We start from the raw sequence: 17388 nt of genomic DNA, 5'->3' as shown, positions 1-17388 counted from the left end.
TACATGTAGAGATAACAGGTACTTTCAACAAGCACAGGGCTCAGGAAATTGAGAGCAGTGATTAGGAGAATTGCTGTAGAAACTTGTGTTTTGCAGGACTGATAAGAGCACCATCAGGAGCTGAGAGGGCGGGCGAGGGGAGCAGCTAACTGCTGTATAGAAATTATTGGACTGGAGAGAGTCGACTGGGAATTTAGGGGATCAGAATTTTCTGAAAAAGAGAAACCTCTTTAACTTCCCGAAGAGCTGTAATACCAGACACAACTTGTGGACCAAAATGGCACTGTTTCCTGAAGAAAGCTGCCATGTTTTTCTATTCTAACAAACGACAGACTTTTAATATGACAAAGATTTTTCTGATTAGTTTTTTACAAAAGGCAAAATAACTCCTATTTAAACCATGTGCGACTACCGTTCGAACTTGTGAGTTACATTAGACCATTGTTACATTTATTTGTAAAATATGAAATGATTAAGTCCTCCTTGTCTTGCTAGGATTTCCAAAAAGTTGATCTCCTTATTGTGATGGGAACGTCGCTTCAGGTGCAGCCATTTGCCTCACTTGTAGGCAAGTAAGTACTGTTCTCTCGCTTTCTCACTGGGGATGCACGAGAGAAATCTTGTATGCGATTGTGGGAAGAGGAGATAAGAGGGGAGTAGAGATGGAAATCTTGTGAGGATCGGAGGTTACGTGCAGGTAAGTACCGGGAGACTAGGTCACAGATATATGAAGGAGACAGGTTGTGAATGGCTTTGTATGCCATGGTTAGGGTTTTGAACTGGAGTCTCTGGGCAATGGGGATCCAGTGAAGAGATTGACAGAGGGGGGAGGCCGGGGAATAGCGAGGGGACAGGTGGATTAGTCGGGCAACAGAGTTTAGGATAGATTGGAGGGGTGCGAGAGTGTTAGAAGGCAGGCCACAGAGCAGGAGGTTGCAGTCGTCGAGGCGGGAGATGATGAGGGCGTGCACTAGTGTTTTTGCAGATTCATGGTTGAGGAATGTGCGGATCCGGGAGATATTTTTGAGTTGGAGCCGGCAGGACGTGGAAAGGGCTTGGATATGTGGTTTGAAGGAGAGATCAGAGTCCAGGGTTACCCCAAGGCAGCGAGCTACCTTACTGTTCATGTAATTTATTAATAAATGAGTACATTTCTGGGGAAAAATGGCGTGTGGTCCCCCTTAATTTTATTAACTAGTAGAGGGAAAGCAGACAGCTGGGGCAGATGTTTTTAGCCTGGGAAGGGGGTAATACCCATGGAGCTTCCCAGGCTACTAATATCAACCCCCAGCTGTATACTTAGGCTTTACTGGCTATTAAAATGGGGGACCCCAAATAAAAATTATGTGGGATCCCCCTATTTTAACAGCTAGCATAGGCTATGCTTGGGGCTGATATTAATAGCCTAGGAAGGGGGCATGAATATTGGCCCCCTCCGAGGCTAGAAACAGCAGCCCATAGGATGCACCAATTCTGGCACTTTGCCTCGCTCTGCCCACTGCCCTGTAGCGGTGGCAGTGGGGTTATAGGGTTGGGGTTGATGTCCGCTTATAACGCCAGCTGACATCGAGCCCAGGTTAGTAATGGAGAGGCGCCTATAAGACTCCCCCATTACTAACCCCATAGGGGAAGTCAAATGTAAAATAAAAACACCCACACCGTGAATAAAATATTTTATTTGAAATAAACACAGACACCTTTAATGTTCTAAATTTAATCATACTTACCGTCATGCCCATTCTAGCTTAAACCAATGTCACCTGCAATAAAGGTAAAATAATAAAGGAACCTCATCCTCACCTGTCCGCCGCAGTCCAAATATCGAGGGTCTCACGAAGATCCCATGAACAGAGCGGACACATTGTAAAATGTGACTGCTCTGTTCAGCAGCCAGCAATACACTGGCGCTCAGTGTATTGCTGGCAAATGAGGTCAGCGCATGCATGGGAAAATACTCACCGCGCATGCGCTGACCTCATTTGCCGGCACTGAACGTCAGTGTATTGCCGGCTGCTGAACAGAGCGTTCACATTTTACAATGTGGCCGTTCTGTTCAAGGGATCATCGTGGGACCCTCGATATTTGGACTTCGGCGGACAGGTGAGGATGAGGTTCCTTTATTATTTTACCTTTATTACAGGTGATTTGGGGATTACCATATTTTTCGGACTATAAGATGCACTGGACCTTAAGACGCACCTAGGTTTTAAAGGAGGAAAATAGGAAAAAAAATGTAAGCAAAAAATGTGGTCATGATGCCCTGTTATGCGGGAGGGTGTCTGCTGCTAACACTGGTATAGGGGTAATGTCCCCCAATTCTGTTAATATCCTCCATCCTGGTATGCATGGCACCCCTTTATACCCCATCTTGGTATGCATGGCATCCCTTCATCCCCCATCCTGGTATGCATGGCACCCCTTGAGCCCCCATCCTGGTATGCATGGCACCCTCTGAGCCCCTGTCCTGGTATGCATGGCTCCCTCTGAGCCCCCATCCTGGTATGCATGGCACCCCTTGAGCCCCAATCCTGGTATGCATGGCACCTCTTGATACCCCATCCTGGTATGCATGGCTCCCCTTGAGCCCCCATCCTTGTATGCATGGCTCCCTCTGAGCCCCCATCCTGGTATGCATGGCTCCCTCTGAGCCCCCATCCTGGTATGTATGGCACCCTCTGAGCCCCCATCCTGCCCCCATCCTGGTATGCATGGCACCCCTTGAGCCCCCATCCATCCTGGTATGCATGGCACCCCTTGAGCCCCCATCCATCCTGGTATGCATGGCACCCCTTGAGCCCCCATCCATCCTGGTATGCATGGCACCCCTTGAGCCCCCATCCTGGTATGCATGGCACCTTCTGAGCCCCCATCCTGGTATGTATGGCACCTTCTGAGCCCCCATCCTGGTATGTATGGCACCTTCTGAACCCCCATCCTGGTATGTATGGCACCCTCTGAGCCCCCATCCTGGTATGTACGGCACCCTCTGAGCCCCCATCCTGGTATGTATGGCACCCTCTGAGCCCACATCCTGGTATGTATGGCACCCTCTGAGCCCCCATCACGCTGCCTACAAAAAAAAATGAACAATCATACTCACCTCCTCTCTCTTCCAGCGCTGTCCCGCTCTGCTGCCGACACTCTCACTGTGTGAGCGGCGCATGGCAGGGCGCGCATGGCGTCCCTGCCATGCGCCCTCACACAGTGTGAGAAGCTGTGCTGGAATATTCACTGCTCCCCACGCCGGGACTCTGTGCGTGGGGAGCAGTGACCATTCAGTCTGTTCAATAGCCGGCACACTGTACGGCAGCACGGCTCCTGCTGCCGCTCTGTGGTCAGTGTGCCTGCTATTAAAGACCATGGATATTCACTACAACCCATGGGAGTGGGTTGTAGCAAATATTCATGAGCTTTAATAGCGGGCACCCAGACCGCAGAGCGGCAGCAGGAGCCGTGCTGCGACTCCAGTGTGCCGGCTATTAAGAGAAATGAATATTCATTGCTCTGTACGCCCATGGGTGTGGGGAGCAGGGAATATTCATTTTCTTTAGTAGTGGGCACAGCTAGGCTGCAGCAGGCGGCTGCTGCCTCCTGTGCCCCTCTGATCCCCGCTGCCGCTCCCCCACACCCACCACCATGCGGCCATACATATAGTGTTATATATAGTATTCGGACTATAAGACGCACCCCCCACTTTCCTCCAAAATTTTGGAGGAAAAAAGTGCGTCTTATAGTCCGAAAAATACGGTAGCTGTAAGGTGAGTATATGGTGTTTTTTTTATTTTTTGCAGGGGCGGCAAACATGGGGGACAAGGTGTAGGTGAGATTAATGTGTTCTTTATTTTTATTTTAATATTTTTTTATTATTTAAAACATATATATTTTTTTTACTTTCAGCAGAGCAGACGCCGGCGGATGGGAGACTACTGCTCCCATTCAGTGGTGCCTGCACTCGCTGTTTCCTATGGCAGTAGGCGCCATCTGATGGTGGTAGTAGTGCAATCAGCCAGCGCCTATGACCTGTGGTAAGCTTTTTACCGCGTGTCACTGTCACAGCTGTGGCATCATGCTGAGCTGGAGATGGGATTATAGAGGGAGGCATTGGAAGCTACATGCAATAGTGTGGTGGGAGTGCCTGATGCAATAATAACACGCGGGGTCAAGGTGGGGAGGCGTGGATGTAGATATACAACCTGGATGGCAAAGGAAGGCACAAGGTCTTGGTGTAACCACTGTGGGATGCATTGGCTGTCATTATACAAGGAATGGCGGGCTCTGGATGTCCCTAGTGTGATGGTGGCTAGATGTCACTACTATAAGCGGGGGGCTGGATGTCACTACTATAAGAGGGGGCTGGATGTTACTACTATAAGGGGGGGGGCTGGATGTTACTACTATAAGGGGGGGCTGGATGTCACTACTATAAGGGGGGCTGGATGTCACTACTATAAGGGGGGGGACTGGATGTCACTACTATAAGGGGGGGCTGGATGTTACTACTATAAGGGGGGGGCTGGATGTTACTACTATAAGGGGGGTGGGATGTCACTACTATAAGGGGGGACTCGATGACACTACTATAAGGGGGGGGGGTCTGGATGACACTACTATGAGGGGGGGGGGCTGGATGTCACCACTATAAGGGGGAGCTGGATGTCACCACTATAAGGGGGAGCTGGATGTTACTACTATGGGGGGGGGGGTGCTGGATGTTACTACTATGGGGGGGGGGGCTGGATGTCACCACTATAAGGGGGAGCTGGATGTCACTACTATAAGGGGGCTGGATGTCACTACTATAAGGGGGAGCTGGATGTCACTACTATAAGGGGGCTGGATGTCACTACTATGGGGGGGGGGGCTGGATGTCACTACTATGGGGGGGGCTGGATGTCACTACTATAAGGGAGGGGGGGCTGGATGTCACCACTATAAGGGGGGGCTGGATGTCACCACTATAAGGGGGGCTGGGTGTCACTACTATAATGGGGGAGCTGGATGTCACTACTTTGGGGTGCCCATGCAGATCTAGGCAGTGTGGAACAGCAGCAGCTGGGGATCAATATGGTGTAATATATTTTATTCTTTTATACCATTTGAGTTATGTTTTTTATTATTTGTAAGTGACTAGATAACCTATTCTGTCACTAGCTGATAACATTGCACATTTGCTGAGCCCTAGTAGCTTTTACATGACTGGACTACACCATGGGGAAAATTAAAGCAATAATTGTGTATCCTGGCATGGCATGGGGAAATTGTACATGGCACCTACTCCCTAGCAGTGTGTATGCCATAGGACACCTACAACTAGCATCACTTGTAATGAAGAGCTCCCATCTGACTACAATTACAGTGTTCTATTGTTCGCTCCTACAAATAAGCACTGAGATTATAGGAAAAAAATCCCGTAATCAGAAGTAACAACTGTTTTCTATTTCCAGGGTTCCTAGTAAAACCCCACGACTGCTAATCAATAAAGAAAAGACTGGCGAGGTAGGAAAATGGGAGCATTAAATTCTCCACTATCCAATCTCATACTTTAGCCCTCTTTTATTTTTAGTGTCTTGACTTTCTTTTTTTGTGACTCCTCAGGGAGATTCGTTTTTTGGCCTCCTCGGTTTGGGTGGTGGCATGGACTTTGACTCAGAGAAAGCTTACAGGTAATATCACATTTCGTATATCATCCTGCAGTATTTCCTACTCATGCCCGGGTCCCACTAAGCCAGACAGGAGACCTGACGAGTAAAGGTTTCAGCCACCCAATGTAATAACTACATGCCAAAACTTTTCAGTCTCTTTTGTCAGATAGAACGTGCGTATTACTTCTATGGGGGGTTGTGGGTTTATCATCCAAAAAAATCGCAGTCAAAGGGAAATGCTTATATACAGTTTTCCAGGTTGACCTACACAAGTCCAATGAGCTGGCCTCCTTTTTTTTCCCTTTTTTTATGGCCCTTTTTTTGTTTGCCCTAAGGGACGTTGCCTGGCTTGGGAATTGTGATGATGGGTGTCTTGCTCTGGCTGACTTCTTAGGATGGAAGGTATGTGGGGCTTTTGGGTGGGTAAAGTATAATAACTAAGGCTATGTTCATATGTCCAGTAATCATCTGTTAGAATGGATACAGCAGCAATACGTTGACAAAAAAAGTTGTGCAGATACAAAAAAAAAAAACTGATTTAATCTGGATCTGTTTTTCTCTTGAATCCGGCTTAATCAATTCAGGACCTGGGTTAAAATAAAAACAATGTATTCCCCTGCAGTGGTGCCTTTACAGTGATGTCGGCGCCGCTGTTCCTGGCGGTGACATGACATTGTTGTCACATGATGGCTATAGCCAATGAGCAGCTGCTTGTCAGCTGCAGCCTTTACTATTTTGTCTTGGCGGACGTTCCCCCTGGCGGACTATTGATGAGCTGCAGCTGACGAGCGGCCACTCAGTGACACAACAATGTCACATCACCTCTGAGAACAGTGGTGCCAAATTACAGGAACGGCGCCACTGCAGGAGGCGAGAATACATTGTTTTCATTTTAATCCGGGTCCTGGATAGATTAAGCTGGGCTGTTCCAGTTGTGGTAGGATGACCTGTCACATTCTAACCTTCTTGCCCTAGCGGATATGTGGCTCATGTACTATGTATGATAAAGCATCAGTCTGAAAGTTTTGTGCCATTTGATAAAGAACCACAAGATGGCATTATAACATCTGTCTGCAGTTTCTTTTTAATTTTTTCACATTTTTTAGTCCTAGTGTTAGTTTTGAACATGCGATTCTTAGATCGCTTCTATAATATAGTGCAGTTCTTCTATTTTGCAGAGTACTTTGCCTGCCTGTGTGTCATTGACAGGGAATCTATTGAGCTCTAATGGGATGGCATACTAGGCTGATCTGAGGGGCTTTGGTAGTCCTCTGTTTGCCACGCCAATCTGCCAGCATCCTTTCTTCTGTAAAAGAAAAAGAAATTTGTCAGTTAGATCAAAATACCCAAACCACATATATGGGCATGGAGATCTTTGAAATGTAAATCTGTCAGCCTCTTTATATCTTCTATCTGTTGCTGCATTCCAGAGCGAATAGCACCTCATTTGCATATGAATGAAAATGCTCTAGGCCTGGCAGAGAACTTCCTGAGCATCTGCCTCTCAAGGTTGTTTCTCCTCTCATCACCATCCTCTTTATCTTGGTAGTTCACCGTCTGTGTGATGTCAGTCACCAGGGAAAGAAGTCAGACAGTGAGCTATCGCTATCAATCAAGCTAAAGAGACTGGTGCTGGGTGGGAAAACAACTTCAGGAGGCTGAGATTCGTTAATTGCTCTGTCACACCAAGTGCACTTGATAAAAACTGAGCTGGGCTTCATAGGAGGACCAAGAAGCAAACAACGTACGGTGTTATCAGACCTCTGGCTGCAGTGACAACCTATCTGTGCCCCTTAATCACGTTGTGGAGGGGGGTGATGAGATCTGATGCATGCACACATCAGCAAACATATAATTTAAGTGCTGCTATCAGTGTCTTATGACATCTACATGGTTAAACAGCAGCAATCGGAGCTCACGCCTGCTGTTAGTCATGATGATGTGCTGAGATATTCTACATATATGTAAGTAGATCACGTTAGTGAAACTTGATTTCAGGCAACCACTGATTATCAGAAAGAAGTGGATGCTTACAGAAAGCCTAAGGGTCACATCCTATAAAGTGATGATATCTAGCTCCTGGCACCCTCACAATCCAGAGAGTTTTTATTTCTGTGCCGAGAATGGCATTATGACACCATAGCAGAGTATAGACACTTAAAGGGAATCTGTAAGCAGGATTTCACCCCCTAAATGATTTATATGCACATGTAGTTCTTTCAAAGACAAGTTCATCAATACCTTTACATGGCCTGTCCGTTCCTACATTACTGAAAAATCAGCATTTGAATTTATATGTGAATGAGGCTGAAGAGCTATTTGTATATCTGAAGCCTCAGTCACTCCAGCTCTATTGCCCGCCTAGTGCAGCTTCCTCCTGCTCGATTGACAGCCTCTATGCTGTGTGACTTCAGGCAAAGGAATGGTCAGTCAAGCAGGAGGCGGAGAATAGAGCTGGAGTGACAGAGGCTTTAAATCTACAGCCTCATTTACTTATCAATTCAAACGCTGATTTCTCAGTAACAGCGGAACGGACTGGACATGTAAAGGTATTGATGGGCTTGTCATTGTAAGAGCTACATATAAATAGTTTGGTGGGTGAAATCCTGGTGATTGATTCCCTTTAATATACTCATTTCTGGCTCTGGAGACAGAAACTAATGAGACTCTTATGTGTTATCTACTATAATAATTTGCTGGTAGCAGAAAAATAATGTAAATTACAGGATTTCACATCATTTTTATGGAAGATTGTGGTTATTTTTGGGGGCAGTGATTACTGGAAGGTAAGTTGGTAACTGCGACACTCATACTGTCATAGTGTAAGTATCCTGTAGGTGTTTGGTTTTACAAACTGAAATGTATGTGCAACTTCCTGAGAAACGTCTGATGTGCTAACATTTCACTGATTTTTCTCACAGCACGTTAATTCAATCTAACAACAAAAGCATTTTTCATTTCTGTAATTTATGAAGAATTTTTGTCTGTGTCCTCTGTGTGCCTTTCATTTAATATAGTAAATATATCTAAAATACTTTTTTTTTTTTTTTTTTTTTTACTGCACTTTTAGACCGGAGTGCTATTTGTTTCTTATGAGGTTCTGAAATGCCCATTTGCAACATAGATTTTAAATATGGTAGCTACCACTAGAGGTGGTACCACTCCTAATTATTAAGTGGTACCCATACTTTACCTTTTTTTTTCATAAATGAACAGTACAAGTTAAAATAATAAACTCTGAAATATAGCTTATCAGAAGAGATGCCTCCTCTTCCCACTTACCAGTCTCACCTGCACTGATCATCCACTCTCAAACTGCTCAAATCTGTCTACAGTTCTGTCTTCAGTGAGGAATCAAATTACACCTACCACCTATTGACAGTGTCGTCACTGAATTTTGGGTCTTCTATCCTGTGGATTACGAGCTCGGAGAGAATGAAGACACAGGACAGGATGTTTGTGTCTAAACATACTCTAAAAACTTTATTACAAAACACAGGGCTAATATACACCCTAAAGGCAGGAAACGGATTTGCCATATATGGTTCGATTATACAGTTTAGCTGAACAAGCGAAAAAAGCTAGTTTCTGTATGCTTTAAAATATTTAACTAAACTTATCTAGTTAGCAAGGTCATTTCATCTTTCTGCAAGAACACATTATTGCTACAAGAAGAAACATCTGGCCAGGGAGAATCACTTTATCTTCTCCCAAGGACATGCTATTGATACAAGAAGGAACATTCATAGCTGTTGTTTTCACCTAAAATAACTGTCAGACTTATATAGCATAGATGGGGCCTTTAAACTTGAGGGACTCCATCTTCTGCTATAACATTCCATCCTTTTGTTCCTTCATTTATCAATACGAATTTCTATGTTTTCTTTTAGTACAACGCTGAATACACATTAGAAAAAGCTTAAAAACCAAATAAACCGCAAGACACATTAGCAAAACCTGTAAAATAGCTTGTACTATACCAGCCAACCACCCACCAATACCTTTAAACCAATTTGCGGGATTTAGAAAGGAAAATCTTTGTGTGGAATTATTGGCCAAAGTATCTGAACAGTTCACTCAAAAGTTTATCTCTTCCCATGAGACCGGGACAGCGAGAAAGGGTATGCTAGTGGACGTCACAGGGGCATGTGTACATATCCAACAATTAGCAATGGTCTGGTTTTGCTCCTTTAGTCCATCGATTAGAGCAAGATGGTGTCTAATGAATCTATTGTCGTCTCCATCCATGGTGCCTAACCTAGACCATGCACCTGTGGTCGCAAGTATGCAGGTAAGTATAAACAATGTCTTCATTCTTTGTCCGCTGGTTCTCCTAGTATCTTTTTGCAATGGGACGCGTGGATCCAGGTCTCTTTTCCCTCTAGCTTAACGGCTGTACTTGTGGTCAGCAGAACTTGAAAGGGTCCGTCAAACCGTGGATCTAGGCTTTTCCTCACGTGTCTTTTTATAACCACCCAGTCTCCAGGTTGCAGCGTATGGCTGCTAGAGTCTTGATCTGGAAGAGAACTGAAGACATTATCATGTACTTGCTTAATCTTTTTGTGTAAAGCCCTCACATAGGAACTTAGCACATGGTTGTTCATTTCTAATGCTTGCGGATAGAAACACCCTAGGCTGGGTACGTTGCCAAACAATATCTCATATGGAGAGAGTCCAGTCTTTCTATTAGGCGTGTATCTTACTGAAAACAGAGCAAGTGGTAAACAGTCCGGCCATGGTTTTCCTGTCTCAGCCATGGCTTTCTGAATTTTTAATTTCAATGTCCTATTCAGTCTTTCCACTTTACCACTACTTTGTGGGTGATATGGGGTATGGAATGCTTGTTGAATTCCTAGAGCTGACATGACTTCATTCATTATTTCACCTGTGAAGTGTGTACCTCTGTCACTCTCAATTACCTCTGGTACCCCATACCTGCAGACCACCTCCGCAAGCAGTTTCTTTGCGGTTGCCGCAGCCGTGGCTTTGGCAATCGGGAAAGCCTCTGGCCATCCTGAGAACAAATCAATACAGACCAACACATATTCCCATGATCCTGACTTTGGCAGCTGAATATAATCAATTTGCAGTCTCTGGAATGGATAGAGGGGCCGGGGGGTGTGTTTGGGTGGTGTTTTAACTACTCTACCCTGATTATGTGTAGCACATATCATGCACCCTTGTACCAGGTTTTCAATACAGGTGGAGAATCCTGGTGCCACCCAATGTTTCTGCATCACACTCATCACACCCGTTTTAGATTGGTGTGTCGGCCCATGTAGTATCTGGGCAGCTGCTGGGTACAGTGCCCTTGGAAGGCATCGTCGTGTCCCTTTCCCCCATACCCCATTTACTTCATTCAGGCATGGACCTTCCTTTAACCACTTATCAACCTCCTCCTTTTGAGCCTGAGCCTGCATTTGGGATAAGATGTCCTCCGACACAAAGGGGTTTTTAGGGGCACTTAACTGACGTACTGTTGACCCTTGTTGCGGCTTACAGGCTGCTGTTTTTGCCGCTGCATCTGCCATCGCGTTTCCTCTGCTTACCTGGTCGGTGCGTCTGGTATGTGCTCTTACCTTTATGACAGCTACTTGTTTGGGTAGTTGTAGCGCATCAATTAACTGCTGGACCGCATCAGCATTCTTAATGGGGTGTCCTGCTGCCGTCAGGAAACCTCTTGACTTCCATATTGGACCAAAATCATGCGATATACCGAATGCGTACCTAGAATCTGTGTAAATGTTAACAATACTACCTTCCGCTAGTTTACAGGCCTTGGTTAGGGCCCTAAGTTCAGCTTCTTGAGCCGACTGGTGTGGGAGCATTGGTTCTGCCTTGATTACTGCATTGAGGGAGACAACTGCATATCCAGTATGGAAGGTACCTGAATCGTCCTGATGACGGGATCCATCTACAAAAAATTCAAAATCTGCATTTTGTAATTCATGTTCAAATACAGTAGGTAAACCTGCCGTTTCTTGTGCCATCATTTGTACACAGTCATGAGGAACTTCCTCTCTTGGATCTTCCTTAAAAAGCACAGTACCTGACCCCTCCTTCAGATCCGAGAGAGGTAACAAAGTTGCTGGATTCAGGGTAGTACACCTCTGTAAAGAAACATTGGGAGGCATTAACAGTGCACATTGTAACCTGAGATGACGTGCTGCTGAGAGGTGAGCGGGTTGCACTTGGTTCAACATAGTGTAGACATCATGAGGTGTTAGAACGGTGAGCGGGTGGTCAAGAACAATGTCTGCGGATTTATGGAGTAATAGTCCAACAGCATGCAGAGCACGTACGCAGGATGGTGCACCTCTGGCTACCGCATCCAATCTGCCACTAAAGTAGGCAACAGGTCTCTGATTATCACCGTGTGTTTGAGTTAAAACTCCTGCTGCATGTCCAGCTTGTTCATGAAGGTACAGAGTAAATGGGAGCTCATAATTAGGGGTACCCAAAGCTGGAGCGGCCAAAATACGGTTCTTGAGAGAATAAAAACAGTCTATTGCCTCTGATGTTAGTACAAAAGGTGTTGGGGTAAGACAGTCATAGAGGGGCTGCATTAAAACAGAGATGGCATGAATCCACTGTCTGCAATAGGAAACAAGTCCAAGAAAAGTTCTGAGGGCTGCAACATTAATGGGGACGGTGAATGCCTGTACTGCTTGTTTGCGTGCATTTGTTAAATGACGAGCTCCTGGTGTAATGCAATGTCCCAAAAAGGTGACTGAAGATTTACAAAACTGAAGCTTATCTTTCGATGCCTTGCAGCCAGCGTGATAGAGAAACAACATAAGCGATATAGTTGCACTATGACATTGTTTCCTGGAGGGGGCACAAATGAGCAGGTCATCGACATATTGCAGAACAACGATATGTGGTTCAGACCATCCCTCCAGTATTTCCTGCAGACTTGCAGTGTACATTGTGGGTGAATTCTGGGCACCCTGTGGCAACACTGTCCATGTATATTGACTACCCTGGAATGTGAAAGCAAACAGGTACTGGCAGTCAGGATGTAATGGTACACTGATAAATGCATTTGCCAAATCAACCACTGAAAAGCAAAGAGAGTTAGAAGGTATCTGTGACAGAAGAGTATGCGGGTTGGGCACAACTGGTGTTAGAAGTTCTGTGGCTTTGTTAACCAACCGGAGGTCATGGACCATTCTATATGCGGCTGGTTGTCCTGGCACACTCTTTTTCTTTACTGGGAACAGGGGAGTGTTGCAAGGGGACTGGGTTTTGACTAGGACTCCTCTCAGTAGTAATTTTTGGACCTGCTGGGCTATGGCATTCTCCTGAGCCGAGCTAAGGGGATACTGCCTCTGTTGAGGCAAGATGGCTCCTGGTTTTAATTTCACCATTACTGGTTGAACTCTTAACCTACCAACATCTGTTTTGTCTGAGGCCCAAAAATCATGTGGTACAGCCTGCTCCAATATCGGGGGAAACTCATTTGTCTCTACTATGCTGGCAATATCTAGTGACATAATTTTGCAAAGGGTACTTGGTTTTAAACCTGGGGTCATGGTGACAGTGCCATCGGGATGATACTCAATATGTGCTTGTAATTGGGACAACACATCATTTCCCAAAAGGTTACATTGGCCTCGGGGCGATACCATGAGCTGGCTATGTACAGTAGCTCCTTGAATTTGCAGGGGAATTCTTTTAGTGACAGGAAGCAGGACAAACGGAGAATTGAAGGGGGTGGCAATGACATGATGTGAAAAATCAGTGTCAGTATATGGCCAATCACCTTGCGTAATTACTGAATTGTCGGCACCCGTATCTACTTGGAAATCGATTTCATGTCCCCCTGGTAGGTTCACCTGCACTATACAACTGGGAGTTGGGGGTAAGGAGATGAGGGGGTTCATGTGCAAGCTACCCTCATCCTATGGGGGCGTTGTTTGGTCGGCTGGAGGACCCGTACTCTGAGCATTTGGATACGGGTTGGTCCTACAGTTCTTTCTAAAATGTCCTGGCTTTTTACATCCGTAACACAGTTTCTGTCCTCCTCCTTCAGTCCGTCCTCTGCCTCTGTTGTTTCTGGGGGTCGTCTCTACTATATGTATTCTGGCAGCTCTTTTTGCCTGCGCTATGTCATGTTGTGCCCCCTGAGCTATTCTAGCTAAATCTTCTGCCTTCACTGATCTCCAGTCCGGTCTACATGCTTTTACCTTCTCTGCAATCTCTTTCTTTAGTCCATTCATGAAAGCACTTGCTAATACCCTCTCACTAGTCTTATTCCCGGGGTTGAACCCCATTTCTGACCAGGTTTTCTTTAGTGCATAGAAATAATCCTTAGGATCTTCCTCCTTTCCCTGCACTCTATCTTCTAGTGTAACTTGCTTTTCTGCTTGCCTGTCTTGACATGCTTTTACCAACGCTGCTGCGATTAGGACTCCAGCTGCTGCATCATTAGATTCTGCATCTACGGGTCCGGTCCTATTGGCATACTGTTTTTTTGTCTCATCTATCAACCTATCATAGCGGGCTTCATCTGCCAATTTTCCCTTAATTACCCCCTGCAGATCTATTCTAGTGGCATGATACGTATCCTGTATGGTGGTGATCATTCTAGCGAAACCCATAGGGGACTGGGATGGGTCTGGCAGCTGGGAGATCAGTGCCAACTGCTCTGAAGGACTCCATGGTCTATACATTAAAATTGTGCGAGCTTCCTGACCTGGAACCACTGCATCCCCCCCTGCTGCTGCTGCTGCTGCACCCGGTGCTCCTGGCACAACTACCGTCCTCATTGGGAATTGTCTAGCTGGGTGGGGTCTCGGTCCTCCACATGCCACACAGATGTCTACTGTCAAGGGGTTCTGCTGTCCACATCTGGGGCAAACCCAACATTTAGGTTCCTGGGAATTCTGGTATTGGGGTGGGGGTGACGTCGGGAGCGGACAGGGAGGAAAATCTGTCATTCCAGTTTTTGTCAGTCTGTAACGTCCGTCTCCTAATTCTTCAATCTTTCCTTCAAAATAAGCGCATGCATTCATCCATACATCTACTGTCCCTAACAGACCCTTATCTTTCAACCATCCATGATAGGAGTTAAAGAAGGATTTCCATTTCTCTCCATTCATCTCTCCATTCTCATTCATTCCCGCTTTACACAATATTTTGTCAATTCCAATCAGTGCCTGTTTCCCTTCTCTGCGTACCATTAAGTCTTTGGCTATAATGCCTTCCTTGGCATTTTGGTTTCCCATTTTTTTCGGTTCTCCTCACCTAGAAGAGACTCCTCAGTCACTTAGACAATGGTCACTTAGACAATGGGCCACAAAGGTTTCTGAACCATTCCACTACTAGCCTCTCTAGGACTTATACGCCAATCAGAAAAACAGACCAAAAACATCAATCCCGGGACACATGCACAACACAATCATCGGATCCATACTTTCATTCTTAAATTCTCCAAAGGATAGAAGGCAGGACTGTCCATTTATCTGAGGGATTCTACTGGTTCAAAGGGACCTGAGCCAGACAACAATCTGTTGAATTACCTGGGGAGCCGACCGCTCGGGGGTGAGGGAGTCTCTTCTATGCAGTGATATAATTAGGTAGAATATAACAGTTATTCTTACCTCAGCGCTGTATATATCACCAACAGAGAGCTTCACTCGTCCCACGTCTCGGACCGGTCGAGCACCCTTGGGTAGATTAACTCAAGGTCCCAGTTCGAGGCGCCAGCTGTCGTCACTGAATTTTGGGTCTTCTATCCTGTGGATTACGAGCTCGGAGAGAATGAAGACACAGGACAGGATGTTTGTGTCTAAACATACTCTAAAAACTTTATTACAAAACACAGGGCTAATATACACCCTAAAGGCAGGAAATGGATTTGCCATATATGGTTCGATTATACAGTTTAGCTGAACAAGCGAAAAAAGCTAGTTTCTGTATGCTTTAAAATATTTAATTAGACTTATCTAGTTAGCAAGGTCATTTCATCTTTCTGCAAGAACACATTATTGCTACAAGAAGAAACATCTGGCCAGGGAGAATCACTTTATCTTCTCCCAAGGACATGCTATTGATACAAGAAGGAACATTCATAGCTGTTGTTTTCACCTAAAATAACTGTCAGACTTATATAGCATAGAGGGGGCCTTTAAACTTGAGGGACTCCATCTTCTGCTATAACAACAGCTATGGAGAGGGGAAGGAGCTAGAGAGAGGCAGAAAGATAAGAGACTTCCTAGTACAGAGGGGAAGTTTCTAAAAATGTAGGAAACTAATTATGTAATGGCCAAAAATAGTGTTAATCTTCATATACATACATGACTGACAAAGTGGTAGACCATGCAAAATCACAGAAAAAAGAAGCAGATGGCACGTGAAAATCAACTACTTATAAAGATTAAAACTTGGGAAGTTTATGAAATGGATCTCTATCACCATCCAAGCATCATGTGAGTGATGTAAAGCTCGCTGCTACCTGACTGCTGTAATCGCCTACAAAAAATGCCCTAAGCCACAGAACGACATGTGACTAAGTATGTACTATTACAGAAAGTGAATATATAAACCTTTAAAAAGTTCTACAACAAACAAAATGTCATCCGAATAATCTTGATTATAGTATTAGTTCCACGACAAGCACCACATAAAATACGGAGAACCGTCATGTCAGAGAAATCAAAGGGTACTTTTACATGGAAATAAAGCTCATATATCAGGGCCTGTATTGGTAATAAAGATGCCGGGGATGGCTGCACAGTAAGGCTATGTTCCCACATGTTGTGTTTTTTTTTACATCAGAAATCTGCAGCAAAACTGATCTCTAGCAAGAAATTAGCTGTGTCAAAAACGCAGGTTTTGCTGTGTTTTTGATGCATTTTTTCAGCTTTTTTTCACTGTCCTTCTGTCTCTATTTATGCATGTACATTAAGTTTTGTAAAAAAAAAGAGCATTTTTTTCACCACCCATTACTTCCTATGGGTGAAAAAACGCTGAAAGAAGTGACATGCGCTATTTTCCAAAAACACAATCAAGTCACAAAATACACAGCAAAAAAAAAAACAAGACGTGTGAACAGAGAATTCTGGTTTCTCATAGACTTTGCTGGTACTGCAAGACGCAGCTGAGAATTTACATAAAAATCTGCAGCAAAAAACGCTGAAAAACCCAACATGTGTGAACATAGGCTTAAAAGTTTTCGCAGTGGTGCAGAAGTTATTTAAATAAGGTAGAGATGCATATAGGCAGTTCCCAACTAAAGAACATGCATCTTATGTACCAGCCCTAGTTCCAAACATCGGATGTTAAAAAGAACAAATGGAAAAAACGAATCCTCATTTCTCTGTCCACCCACCCTCTGGTCCTCTTCTTTCTGCTGCCGACATGCGGACAGCAAGCAGCAGGGTGGGCTGGAGGTCAGCGAGGAGATGAGTATTGGTCTTTTCTTTTTTTTTGCCAGGCCTGTTCCAACTTACACACAAATTTGGGTTAAGAACAAACCTGCAGGACTTATCTAGTTTATAAACCAGCGCCTGCCTGTACACGTAAATGATTAAATATAGTATAATACATGAAGAAACATAGGAATACAGGTGCTAAGTGCTTAAGTACATAGAGACCCATTCAAAAGATGCAGGGTGATATGTGCCACAATGGTAGCTTAGGAATAAATCACTACATATGGATCATGTTTGACATCAAAGCCAGGCACACAAGACTCACAGGCAAGGTAGATGGAGTACAAGAATTACCTAAGCAGTGTATG

The 17388-nt window shown here is 44.9% G+C and overlaps 1 protein-coding gene across 2 annotated transcripts in view; it reads left to right on the top strand.

The window, feature by feature from the left end:
• The window catches only part of SIRT2 (sirtuin 2), a 38006-nt gene that overhangs the window by 15350 nt on the left and 5268 nt on the right, over window positions 1-17388 (top strand). For both annotated transcript variants that reach the window (XM_073667217.1, XM_073667219.1), the window contains 4 exons: window positions 496-572; window positions 5445-5496; window positions 5596-5663; window positions 5978-6044. In XM_073667217.1, the coding sequence (XP_073523318.1) occupies window positions 496-572; window positions 5445-5496; window positions 5596-5663; window positions 5978-6044 (264 nt within the window). The remainder of the gene's footprint in view (window positions 1-495; window positions 573-5444; window positions 5497-5595; window positions 5664-5977; window positions 6045-17388) is intronic.

The sequence above is a fragment of the Phyllobates terribilis genome, unplaced genomic scaffold, assembly GCF_046119375.1.
Source record: "Phyllobates terribilis strain yellow unplaced genomic scaffold, ASM4611937v1 Scaffold_2__4_contigs__length_985480577, whole genome shotgun sequence".
In the NCBI taxonomy this organism is placed as follows: Eukaryota; Metazoa; Chordata; class Amphibia; order Anura; family Dendrobatidae; genus Phyllobates; species Phyllobates terribilis.
The sequence above is the reverse complement of the archived record's forward strand: the minus strand, read 5'-3'. Positions and strand labels throughout refer to the sequence as shown.